Source organism: Arvicola amphibius, chromosome 18 (genome assembly GCF_903992535.2).
Source record: "Arvicola amphibius chromosome 18, mArvAmp1.2, whole genome shotgun sequence".
NCBI classification, from domain to species: Eukaryota; Metazoa; Chordata; class Mammalia; order Rodentia; family Cricetidae; genus Arvicola; species Arvicola amphibius.
Window position 1 is genome coordinate 23,238,537 of NC_052064.1, and position 13,723 is coordinate 23,252,259.

The 13,723-nt window shown below is 41.7% G+C and overlaps 1 protein-coding gene across 1 annotated transcript in view; it reads right to left on the reverse strand.

The window, feature by feature from the left end:
* Col5a2 (collagen type V alpha 2 chain) overlaps positions 1-8,549 on the reverse strand; it is a 126,377-nt gene extending 117,828 nt beyond the window's left edge. The window contains exon 1 of the mRNA XM_038315320.1: positions 8,044-8,549. Within this exon, the coding sequence (XP_038171248.1) occupies positions 8,044-8,134 (91 nt within the window). The 5' untranslated portion in view covers positions 8,135-8,549. The remainder of the gene's footprint in view (positions 1-8,043) is intronic.
* Positions 8,550-13,723: the final 5,174 nt, after the last annotated feature.

A 13,723-nucleotide genomic window follows, 5' to 3' on the forward strand; every position in this document is an offset into this window, starting at 1 on the left:
AATATAAGAACTAAATAAACAACTCATCGTATGAGAACAGGTGAAACAGACACAAGAGAAGCAATTCTCCACATGTGGCTCACGCAGAGAAAGGTGGGTTAAGTTCTGTGAGACAGAAAAGGAGGAGGAACACTGGGTTCAACTCAGAGAAAATTAGTTGCACTTTTAGCTGAAAATCCAGTGCACTCTGAAGAGTAGAGGTTTGGAAAAAAGAAGACAGGTGTGTGCGTGTGTGTGTGTGTGTGTGTGTGTGTGTGTGTCTGCATATGTGTATATGTGTGTATGCATGCATGTGAGTGTGTACACACACATGTAAAGGACAAGCACAAGCATAAGCACATTGTGAGTGACAACTATGAGTGACTTTTTATTGTGAAGTAAAGAATGACAGAAGGGAAGAGCATAGGGGTCAGGACCATGATCTTGATACCCACAAAAACCACTGACCTGAGCTTGTGAGAGCTCACTGACTCGGGACAGATAGCGGGGTTACCTATAAAGGATCAAACTAGGCTTTACTAAGCGTAAAGGACAGTTGTGAGACTTGGACAGTCTGTAGGGTCACTGACAGTGGAACCAGGATTTATCCCTAGTGCTTGAACTGCTGTCTTCTAGCATATTCTCATTGGAGGAATTCCTTGCTCAAAGTAGATATGGGGGGAGGGGCTTGGTCTTGCCTAAAAGTGAAGAGTCAAACTTCATTGACTACCCATGGGAAGGCTTACCCTTTCTGAGAATGGGGGGATGGGTGGGGATATGGATGGGGTGGGAGGAGGGGAGGGGATAGGAATAGGGATAGCTATGTATAATGGGAAAAAATTGTACTAAAATATTCTTAATAAAAAAAGAAAAAAAAGGTGTGCAAGCTAACAAGCATGACCATTGATATCTCTTCAAACTATGTGTTCCCACTGAAGAATTAGAAGGCAAAAAAAAAAGGACTTACATTTTGTTTCAAATTGCACTAGCAAGAAGGGGATATACTTATGTGATATATAACACAGTTCTGTTGACAGAAAATGGCCACAGGAGTGACAAGAAGATGAACTCAGTTGTCAATGCAGTAACCCAGAGACGGATGATGAGGACTTGAACTGAGAACTTTGTAATAAAGATGAATAAGAGTTATATATGGGAAATATTTAGTAAATAAAATAGAAAATTTAGTGACTGGTTGGAAATTTACTGACTAAATGAAACAATGAAGTTGCCATTAACTGACATAAATGGTATGTAAGAAAATAACCCACTCCTGGAGGGTAACGTTTTAGAGGAGTTTAGATGAACTTTGTATCTAAAACTGAGTTGTTTTAGATACAGGAGCTCAAAATGGTTCTCGGTGGCTAGACATATACTCCAGAGTTCATGTGAAATTTCGGGATTGTCAAAAGAGTTACGAGTTAGCATTACTCACTAGGCAAATCCCTTGAAACTGTGGAAGCTTTCTGATGACTTCAAAAGGTAATATACTGACAGAACCGATAAAGTAGGAAAAAGGGCTAGGTGGGAGAGAAAGAGGAATCCTATGAGTGAACAAGAAAAAAAAAGGTGGGGAGGTGAGAGAATGCCTTCAGAGAACTGCATTTTTGAAAATCTGGAGTGATCAATGGTATTAGTCCAGAAGATAGTTCTTATAAACCGAGGAGAAAGAGGCCATTGGGTCATCATGCATGCTGGTCCTTACTGCACCAGCTTACCTGTATGGGAAGCTCCAAAGTCAGAGTACAGTAGAAACAATGAGGGAAGGGAGGGATGCAAGACAGAGACAGAAAGCTTGACTACTGTCCCTTGAAAGCAGCTGGGCTTAGAAAGAAGATATGAATTCTGGGAGATGGGTGGACCTGATCAAAGGCTAGGAGTAAAGACCCAATACAAGGAGTAGTTGAAGAGGTCGTGATTGATACTAGTTCCTCAGGAAGGTGGAGAGCAAGCACAGTACACAACAAACCCATAGAGTACTTCAAAACAAAGTCTAAGATTTGTTTAAAAGGAAAGGATTGTGTCTCTGGAGCTTTTATCTGTCGTGACTGGGATAAGTGCTCTTCGTCTGTACCTCAGTTGAAGCTCCGCAGCCCGACTGCAAAGCTGTGTCTTATTTCCCTACATTTGCAGTGGAGACAGAAAGGACTTGGAAAGTTGCGAAGCTCCAGCGATGTCAAGAACAAAGTTCTCACACATGGTGGAGAGATCAAGGCTGACTCTCCTTGAGAAGGGACCAAGAGCAGGTTTTTCCCATCTAAATACCAAAGCCATAGTTCTGACTGAAGACAATAAGAGACATAAGAAAGAAAACTATGACACTATCTTCTTCCTAGATGTAATTTTTGGAAGAGTAAACATTAAGTTTGGACACTACACCAAAATGTTGAAGGGATAAAGTTCTATGAATGTATTTGTACTAATGTATTATTAATGTTGTTGACATGAATGATTTCTCCCTAGAAGGCAAGACGTAGCTAGGAAAGCACTGCTTCGCTAGGTTTTCCCTTATTAAATAAATTAAGTAGAAGATGAATTCGCATTCATTTTATCGAAAGTATAGCTTATTTAAAGATTTAAACAAAATAAAAAGTGCCCATATAGGTGGAAACATAAGAACCCGAGTTAGGATAAACAGTACCCACATAAAAGATGGGTTGTATTCCTAGCATAGGGGAGGCAGAGACATGAGGTTTGCCAGCCATCCATTCTAGATAATCAATGAAAGACCCTTTCTCAAAAACAAGACTGAGGGAATGAGAGAGCAGACTCAGCAAATGAAAATTCTTGTCACTCTGTCAGAGGACCCATGTTTGGTTCCCAGTACCCGTGTGGCCACTCACACTACCTATAACTCCACTCCCAAATCTGACACCCTGGCTTCGGAGGGCACCACACACATACACATATATGCTGGCAAAATACTCAGACACACAAAATAAAAATAAAATGATAATATTTGAAAAGTAAAAAATAAAATTGGAGACCAAGAACTCATCTGGTACATCCTGCCTACCTTAATTTGATCTCCAGAACCCACATAAAAAAGGAAGGACACAACTGGCTCCACAAGGTACACACACATACACATGCACACACACGCACGCATGCACACACACTAACAGTAAATTTAAAGTAAGATTGAGAAGCAAATGAAGACACCTAATGTCGGTTTATGGCCTCCACACACATGTGTGTCCACATCCCAGTACACACACATGAACACGTACACACTCATGAAAGAAAATTCAAATAACACAAATTTACAGTAAATTGGCAATATCTCATGGCATATCCGGGTCTCCAGAAATAAATCGCTGAGAATAACACATATTAGAATGTTAATTAACTCTAAGATAAATTTGGGTTTTTTTAACCTTGTACATTCTACCCAAAGTTACGTGGTCGATTAATTACTAACAATTCTAATCTTTTCCTCTTATTATTGCTATATCTCTCAAATGTAAATATAGACTTCTCAAAGTTGCAATCCCAGAGTCAAAAACAGTAGATTAAAATGTCCCCATTCAACCCTAACATATGCTCCATGAGGCCAAAGACATGAGTTTTATCCTTGACATGGAGCAAACGGTATGTTTAAAATGATTTCATACTATCTAGTCAGATTAGCCCAATTCCGGCCTCCCTGTCATGCCTTCTCAAGACATAACCTACTTTTTCTGCTTTAGTCTACCACCTTGCACTGAATGCATGTTTGGGATGCTCACAATGTTGATTCCAGGCTTGAGATAATAGTGTCAGTATGTAAAAAGCAGGAATAGGAGGGATGGCAGATGAACTCACATTTACCTGAGAATATATTGGAATTACACAAGTCCTCTATATAACAGAATTATTCATCTAACACCATATGGACATTAGGTTTTGGATTATCTTTTCCGCAAATGATGTCTAATTTATAATGGTTTACCCACAAACTTCAGTCAGCCTTACAAATAAAATGAATCACTAAGAAACCAAAGTCCCGGAGTTTACACTTCAGTGCATGGAAGCCACAGGCTCTATTAATACCAGAGGAAAGATGGCCAAAGACATAATATAGTGCTTCACCGGGTCACCCTCAAAGGTCCGATTCTCACACCACATCCAGCCTTACCAGGTATATTTAAAAAGAATAAGACCTGAAAGCTGTATCAATAACAAGATCTGTAGGTAACTCTTTATGCAATACTACATCATGAGGGAAACACACACTGCACTGGTCAATACAATGGATTCCCTAAACTCCCATATACAGAGAGAGAAATATTCAGAGTGACACATCACTGTGGTTTAGATAATAATTATATATTGATCACACATACACACACACATGCACACACACACACACACACACACAATTTCACTCAAGTATTCCGTCCACTGCAACAATTCTTTCTAGTGTCCTCAATAGTAGAGCATCGTAGCATCACGGTTCACCTAGAACTCAACATTTTCCTGCCCGTTCTTGCATCTTGTGTGACCATATGACTAAATTCCAGCCATGCATAGATAACCCTACATGTTTCGAAGCCAGGAAAGATTCCATTTAAGAAGTGCAGACTCACAGCTTCTCATTTTCTATCTAAACGCCTAGAACACTGCATGCAATGTTCGGATCTCTAGCAGCAGCCAAGGGCTATAAAATCAAAGACCATACACTAGGTATGACAGAATGGAGAGAGAAAAATTTGAGTACCCAGCTATTTTCAGAGTACCAGCTTTTCGCTCTGCTTGAGAGCTTCTTTTGAATACGAAAAAAAGATTCGGTTTTACTTATCTTTGTTGAAATTGTGTTCTAATACATGGACCACTCTAAAATAAATAATAGTGAGTGTAGAACACTTTATGAACGTGAATATCTTAAGTGATGTATTCACCCTCTCTTTCTTTGGGTCTCATTTGAAATAATGTCATCCAAGCACTGCTGAGTGCCACACTTCTAATACCTTCTGTCCATATTCTTACAAGATAAATCACAGATGTAACGTCATAAAAAATTAAAAAGACTCCAATATTTAAAAAAAAATTTGCACTTTTTCTCTTGGTAGTTTGAAGCTGTCTTGGGAATCAAGCTTCAGCATAGGGTTGTAGCATGGGTATTGACAATTTTTAGTCCATGGGCCAAATTTGGCCCTTAGGCGTATTAAATTTGACTTAAGCAATGCTTTCTGAAAAAAAAATGTTAACTTGGAATGCTTGAAGTGGGCATGCCTATGTCTTCAGTTCTCCCATCATCCCCTGCTAAGACACGAAACTGTTACGTCACTAGTCATGTGACAAGCCTAGCTTCTGGCAGCACCGAAGTCCCCAGTACGTGCTCCCTTCTGAGCTCTCTCACCGCATTGCTCCTGCAACGCTGAATCAAATGATTCATACTGAGGACTATTCCCTGAGACTAAGCATGCCTAGTGCCAATAACAAAAACTGCGAAGCTCCCTAGATGTTACACTTTGATTCGGAAATAAAATGTCACTGTCAATGGCCTAGTATGTTTCTCTTACAAAAAACAAATGTGGAACATTCCAAAACCTCCCTACACCATACACACCAGGAGGAGGCGGATCTTGAAAAAAGCTGAGTTTATCATCTTGGCTCTGATTTTGGTTACACTGTACTTTCAACTAAAGTTAGCCTAAATCTCAAACTCTTTCTCTTAGTTTCTAACAAACTTTTAAAATCCAATGTTTAAACTTTCCTGATAGGGCAACTCTATTTTGGCCAGAAGTGTCTAAGACTTTATTTACTCATCTTAGCAACTACACATGTGCCTGTCAGACTGACACTGTGCTGACATTTCATATCCCAGTCAAAAAGAAGACAGCCATACCTTATACTAACAAAAGGCTAAGTTTGTCTTATATATGCAATGCCAGCTTTCTATAGCACACATTGGAGAGAACACAAAGGAAATACCACCATCCATGTTACTCACAACAACCATTGAAATCTGTATCCTCTGGACATACAAGTCTTAGACTTCTCCTTAATATTAAAGCATTCCCCACATTTACTCCTCCCCAGATTCAAAAGTAACATGGGATTACTAGGTTCTGACAGGAGAAACGAAGTGTAACAAGTGTCCACACAGCAGCAGTGCACACCCAAGCATTCAGAGAAAGTGAGTTGAGCTTAAATTAAGTGGCTCTGCACACACTACATTACTGAGTCACAAATATCATCCTTACTTACATACACTCTTTTTTGCAATTGATTTTTATCACATCTATCTGAATTACTATCCAGAATGTCTATGAGAATTTGTTTTCTGTTTCGGGGTTTAAGTTTCTTTGCTATTAAATGACACTAGGAGCAAAAGAGTTAGTTCCAAGGCAAAACTTTTTTGAACCAACTTTATATTCTTAATTCCCGCAAATAAATATTTGAGAGAGGATAAACCTTTGCTTTTCAGTAACACCTACAGAATAAGCAGGATGGCATCGGAGAGGCTTTTAGCATACGGCCTACCACACAAGGCTTTCTCATATCTGACATCTTCCATTTACTCCCGTGTCCAATAGCTGCCACACTTCACAAAAGCTAAGCACATAACTTTAAGATAAGTCAGGAATGAGGTCTTCCATGCAGACATTTTAAAGTTGACCCACTGGCTGGGGAGGGGAGTGAGCAGATTCCTGATAGTCAGACGTGTTACTGCTCTCCTAATGCTTCTGCTTGTCCTCCTCTCCCCTAACTTCTCTGTCCCTACACTGATAAGGAACACATCCTTCTCGTGGTGTTATGAAGAAACATGGTAAGATCCACCTTTTATAAATTCCCCATTTTTCGGGAACAGAGAAACTGACTTTAAAAGTTTCCAGATTTTAGAAAAGGGCCCCCTCTACGGGACTCTGACAGACTTGAAACTAACCTCCAGAAGCTTCTTCTCCCCTCCTCACAGTTTTCCAGAACTAACAGTTTCTAAACATTTTCAGAGGAAAAATCCAGGGAAGCAGGAGACAAATGTACAGAGAAGGGGGGAGAAAACACATAAGACAGTAACAGACATGATTAACACATATGCAATGTTAAAAGATCGAATTCAGTACTAGCAGTGACTCAGATCTATGCTGGCCTATTGCAAATGAGACTATGTCTGTATCGGGCGTTTCGATCCTCAGAAGTTAAGGATTTAAGAATCAGTGGAGCCATTCATTTTTGGATGTTTTGTCTTTTATTATATTCTGTAGCAGTCATGCCATTTTGCTTAACAACATGGCCCAAGGAAGATATGCCTTAAAAGGAAGGAAAGGGGAAAAGGAATGAGAGAGGGAGGGAAGAAGGAAGGAAGCAAGGATCTAAGGGAAATGCCCTTATCAATAGTCTGTGCAAAATTAGTTATATATAAGACATGCTGATTTCCTACCTTCAGTCGTTCCTTCCCACCCCCCACCCCCACCCTGGGAACCACACTGTCCCGGATAACCAAGTCAGCAGGGTGGGAAAACACAGCAGTTTTAAGAAATCTGGCTTCTATCAGCCTCTGTCATGGAGAAATAAACTTGACTCTCTCGCAGTAAGCAAACACGATTTTAAGATCCCAGATGAAAACGTGGGCAGGGAAGGATGAGGCTGTGGGAAGAAAGGAATGAGGAGCGAAGACAAAGAAAATCCCGAGCTATCAGAGTGCCGCAGAGGTTTCTCTAAACAAAGACTTTCCATGAAGCTGCTGAAGTTCGCACAGGAAAGACTCCACCCTGCCCAGCTTCGGCAGGCAGCGGCTCTCCCTGTTCAGAAAGCGCCAGCCCTCACAACTGCCTCTCACCAAACGTGCCTTCGGGGCTCCGTTTCGAGCACTCTTTTCTTCTAAACGTCCCACTCCCCCATTCAGACAAAAAGACTGATCGCATTCTGCCTCTTCCCGGACGGCAGAAGCCCACTCTGCCAGGACAGGCACCGAAGTTCCCGAGTCAAGCTGTTTCCCAGGTGCAATCAATCCCACAGCCCCCCTTCTCAAACTTCAAACCCGGTCTCCTCTCCAAGCTCTTCCTGAAGCTTCACATTCCACCGAGTTCCCAAACCAAGCCATAAACACCGTTAAGCAAAGCAAAAAGGCAAACTCACCATTCTCTTGTGCCTGGGCTTTTATTGAGACACAGTGCCCTAAGAAAACACTGAGGATGAGGAGAGGTCTTGCTACCACCCAGTTTGCCATCACGTCTAAATTTGAGACATGTGGGTCCTCCCGGGAACGAAGAGTAGATACTGAGGTCACCGTAGCACCATGAATTCCGCTGAGGGCTCTTCTTCAGCACCAGCCCCCAGGCCGCCTCAGCCTGTTTCAGCACCAACTCCGGCACAGTCTGCGAAAACTTTTTTCAAGCGATGCAGCTTTAAATAGGAAGAATGCTGCCTCCACTTCTTTTCCTGCCCCTTTTCAGCTTGTTCAGGCTCATAACCATCCAGTGTCTGCCAAGCAACCGCCTGATTGATCGTAAACAACCAAATCAGAACGCGCGCTTCTGCGACTTGGGTTTTTACTCCTTCTTGTAGATTTTAAGTGCCGATGGAGCCAAACAGAGACAAAGTTTTATTTCTTTCTGTTGAGCGTGTGTGTGTGTGTGTGTGGTTTTCTGTTTCTTTCTTTCTTCTTCTTTTTTTTTTTTTTTTAAAAAGAAAGCCTATTAGAAGGAGTCTGGTCCTCCCCCTTCCTACCCTCCCCCCAGAAACACACCCACTGACTTTTCCAGAGACACTAAAAAGGCTTTAGGGAGGATGTACAGTCTTTTAGGGAGATTGTTTGTATTTTCTTTAGCGTTTAGGTATTTAGAATTATCTTCGCCACCAGAAGCCTTTAAAAGGTCATATTTTAAACCCTTCCTTTTGTCTGCAGAGGAAGAATTCTTGTCTCAGCTCTCCTCCTGTTCCCTTTCTCATGCCCTCAGAGGGTTTCTGAGGAAGAGAGGCAGGATAGAAAAACTGCAAAATGAACTTGAGATACTCTGCATTGAGTTATATCCACATCTCTTAAGGAGCAATATCTATACATTTTCCTTGTCCCAGGACGTTTTATTATGTTAGAAAAAGGAAAGTATACTAAGGATTGTGTCGGCTCAGGAAAACATGTTGCTTCTGGATGCAGAAAGGGTGGGTTCCAGCATCAGATCCGCCACTTGCCAATTTCGTGAATCTATACATAGTCCTTACCTCTGTGCACTCCAATTTTCTTGTTGGGAAAAGGGCTTTGCCCTGGCCAAGGCGCAGGGTCTGGCGACACTAAAATGAGTAGTATGCTATTAACTGCGTTCCAAATTGCAAAGAGCTACAGAAACGTGGAGGGTGCTGTTATTAACCCTAAACCGGCTTGCCATGGGGCACGGTGATCCCAGATGCATGTTCCTCTTGAGAGCAAAAGCCGTCAACGCTGTGCCGTATTCAGGCTTGACAAGGTCTACATGCCTTCTGTGTGCATTTAAAACAGCCTAATATATTTAATACCAGGAGTCCCCAAGGATCAGGAGTTTGTCCCATACCATGTGCGTGACTATAATGTTAACAATTTTTCATCATTGATGAGATACCTTGAGCCACACTGAGCTCTGAGGCTTTGGTAGTTTGAATGCAATTGTCCCCTATAAGATTGTAGGGAGGGTTGTCATAAGGAGGTGTGGCTTTGTTGGAGTAGGTGTGGCCTTGTTAGAAGAAGTGTGTCACTGTGGAGGTAGGCTCTGAGGTCTCATATATACTTAAGCCACGCCCAGTGTTTTGGTTCATTTCCTGTTGCTGGCTGATCAAAGATGTGGAATTCTCTGCTCCGTCTCCAGCACCATGTCCCAGCATGCTGACCATGTTCTAAATGTCTGAACTTTAATCCAGCCAATTAAATGTCTTTCTTTAGAAGAGCTGCTGTGGTCATGGTGTCTCTTCATAGCAACAAAAACCCTAACTAAGACAATGGCACATTAGAAACAAAGGCCACACCCATCATCCGCAAGAAACATATGTAAGTGAAGAAAAACTATGTCTACATGAAACAAAAAAAATACAAACCAGTTATATAACTATGTGTGGAATGTATTAAACCCAAAATAAATTCAAGAGAAAGAAATTGTCTCAGCCAGGCGGTGGTGGCGCACGCCTTTAATCCCAGTACTGGGGAGGCAGAGGCAGGCGGATCTCTGAGTTCGGGGCCAGCCTGGTCTACAAGAGCTAGTTCCAGGACAGGCTCTAGAAACTACAGGGAAACCCTGTCTCGAAAAACCAAAAAAAAAAAAAAGAAAAAGAAAAAAAAAAAAGAAAAAGAAAGAAATTGTCTCTAATTAGAATATGGATATGGGCTTGATTTACTATTTAATTTCCTTAATAAAAGAAACCCAGGAGGCTTCAGTTTGAGAGGTGCAGGCAGACTCTGGACAAGTTCAAGGAGAAGCTTTCCATCTCTGCACAGTGACTTCCCTTCCCTACATAGCTGATTCCATGTTGTCTTGCTCCCATTTAATGAATGGACTAAATGAAAAGCAGAAATCAAACGTCTAAGACTTTGAACAATACCTGAGAAACAAAAACGCATGATGTCAAGATGTCAGTACTTTCTATTTTTGGTTTTTCGAGACAGGGTTTCTTTGTATAACTTTGGAGCCTGTCCTGCAAGTAGCTCTTGTAGACCAGGCTGGCCTGAAACTCACAGAGATCCTCGTGACTCTGCCTCACAAGTGCTGGGATTAAAGGCGTGCACCGCCACCGCCCGGTGTCAATACACGTCTTAATCCCTCATCCAGGAAATTTCCTTTTGCAACAGATGGAGATCACTTCAGAGAACCATAACCAATGCAGAGCTGTGTAACCAAGTCACAATGGACACATCTACAAAACACCGCGTGAACTTACCACTCAGAGAACATTGAGAAAGACGGGTAGAAAGAGCCAAAGAAGCAAGGAGTTCACTGTGAGACCATGTCTCCTACTAATAATGTCAGAAGTTACACCTATAAAGTCACCACCGTGACTGCCTACCCATGAGCTGACCAAGGACAGCACCAATAGACATGGCAAAGTAGACAGAGGAAAAACCAGGAGGCCTCAGGCTGGTACAGATGACTCCAGGCTGACCCTGGGAGGAATAGGCTTCTCCATGGAGGAGCATACCAATTGGTTATCCAATACCAAATGACCATCCCTGGAAATACACAGGCAAGTAACATGATACGGGCTGGGCAGGTGGCATTTATGCACTCAGAAATAGATATGTCTTTCTGTGTGTACATATTTGCATGTAACTACAATTAATGAAAAATAGGCCATGAATTTGAAAACGGAAGGGCAGATAAGAGGGATTGGGGAGGGAAGAAAGGGAAGATAGAAATGATGCAGTTATATTATAACCTGAAAAAGCAAAAAAAAAATATTGTTAAATGGGATCTTGTTAAATCAATGGGAGAGACTGAGAAATAAATAAATACAGGAAAAATGTTGTCTTCTCTGAGATTACCAGTTTTCTTCTACAATGAGACCATTTTAGATACGAACATTATCCTGGTACCAAAAGCGGCTCAACTTTTGGGGTATCTTGCAATCTCCACGGAAGTACTGAGAAAACAGATGTTTGTGGAGAATCTACAACTCTTAGAAACTACATCCTCGCTAACAGTACAAAGATGATAAGGTAAGATTACAGGATCTGGAGCAGAGTGAGCAAATCTCATCCTCGGTGTCTGTTCCCGTCATCGTCCACTTGCTGTGACAGCAGTTATTCTGTGATTATCGATCTAGATATTTGCTGTAGGAAGGCCTGCCCCTTGTGATTACCCACCTACTGGGGTGTGGCCTCTTATACTATATACGTTGTCACAGGGTCTGCGTCCGCCTTTTATCTCCTTCCCCTTGCTCCTTTTCACCAATTGTTCATTCGGATTGTTTGAATTCGATCTCCATCCACCGTTCAAGCAGAGAATCCTGATTTGTAAGTTTACCCCTAAATAAATAACTCTCTATCTCTCAGTTCTGAGCTAGTGTAGGATTTCTTTTACGCATCCATTCACCGCTTAATCTGGAGGGATCACCGAGACAGGTATTTTAAGTGTGGACACAACTTTCACAGGGGAAATTGAAAACACAGTGTAACCCTCTCCCAGACCCCCGTAGCTTCTACCATCTCTTTGCATCGCACTAGAAGTCTGAGATAAGACCATAGGAAACATTTCCCTGAGAACTACGATAAAACAGTATCCACACTGCGGTTTTCCATGAGCTTCTGCCCTCTGGTGCCACGAAGCCATAAATAGTGAATTTTTTTCCAGCCAGAACTTTTCTCCCATGTTTGTCATTGGGTCCCACATGACAATGTGGAAAATTCTAGAATGGACACAGGTGTCAGCAGATGTACCAGCTTAACAGACATAGTTGAATTCCTGGGAAATTAAGTGTCGTTACTTTTTAGTCCTTAGAGAAGTACAGAATGAGCTCTAGCCATTGCTGCTGGAGCAGGGCTGTCAGGATTCAGGCTCAGTTCTCCTGAGGCGTGCCAGCAATCCAGCACCGCAAGTACTTGAGTGAATCTCTAGTTGTTCTCATAAGAATCCCCAAATCTTACTATTGGTTTTCATACTCTATATAAACTCTATATAAAAACTATGCTTAACTTGATCAAGTTTGCCTAACTAGTACATGTAAGCTTCCAGCTGTGTGGCGGTTAACATTCAAGTGGGTGTTACCATTGCTTCCTGGCTCTTCCAAGACCTGCCTGACACCATGTTCCAATCTCAGGGAAAGAATACATCTGAGCATTCTTTCAGAGATGATCTCTCCCTTTCCCTTCTTCTCTTCCCTTCGATTTATATTTGGACATTATGTACTTTCTGTCATTCACTAACCTGATGGTTAATCATTGATGTCAACATGACCACATATAGACTCAAACTCAAACAACTTTGCCTTTCTCTCTTTTACTAATTTGATGGTTGGTCCTCGATGTCAACATTGACTACATCTAGAGTCAAAACCAAAGAGTGTGGGCAAGCCTGTCGTCACCGGTTCACACTTTCTGGATTACATTATTTAAGATGGGAAGACTCACTCCAATATTCGGCCCCACATTCTGACGACAACCCACATGAAAGGATGTGAAGGAAGGTTTTGGTTTTTCCCTATTGCCTTTGCTGCCACTGACAGCTTCATCGATTTCGTTGCCAAGGCATCTCTTTGCTAGAGTTAGAGCCAGTTTCACTGAGGTTCCAACATAAAGTAAAGACCAGCAGCTCTCCAGAAATTCTCCGGAACTCTAGACCCAGAATGGAACTCTGAGCCATCTGGCATCCAGACTCAGGGACTGAACGAAAAACTGTACTCTTGGCCTTTCTACCATGAGACAACTATTATGGGACTTGCTAGATCACAACCTATAAGCCATTCTAATATCTCTCTTCCTTCCCCATAGATGTGTGTGTGAATATAAATACACATATTTATTCTTCTATCAGTTCTGTTCATCTAGAGAACCCTAATATAGCATCTCTTCCTCTGTTTACTACATTTCCTGGAGCCTGTTCCCCCATCAATTGCCCATAGCTTATCTTCTGTGCTTGTGTGTGTGCACACGTCTGTATTATATAAATGATTTTGCATATGCCTGCACATATGTGTGATGCTGGACACCTTTATCTTCCTCTGTCACTTTCTTTTTTTTAAAAGATTTATTTATTTATTATGTATACAACATTCTGCCTCCATGTATGCCCGCACGCCAGAGGAGGGCGCCAGATCTTATTACAGATGGTTGTGAGCCACCATGTGGTTGCTGGGAATTGAA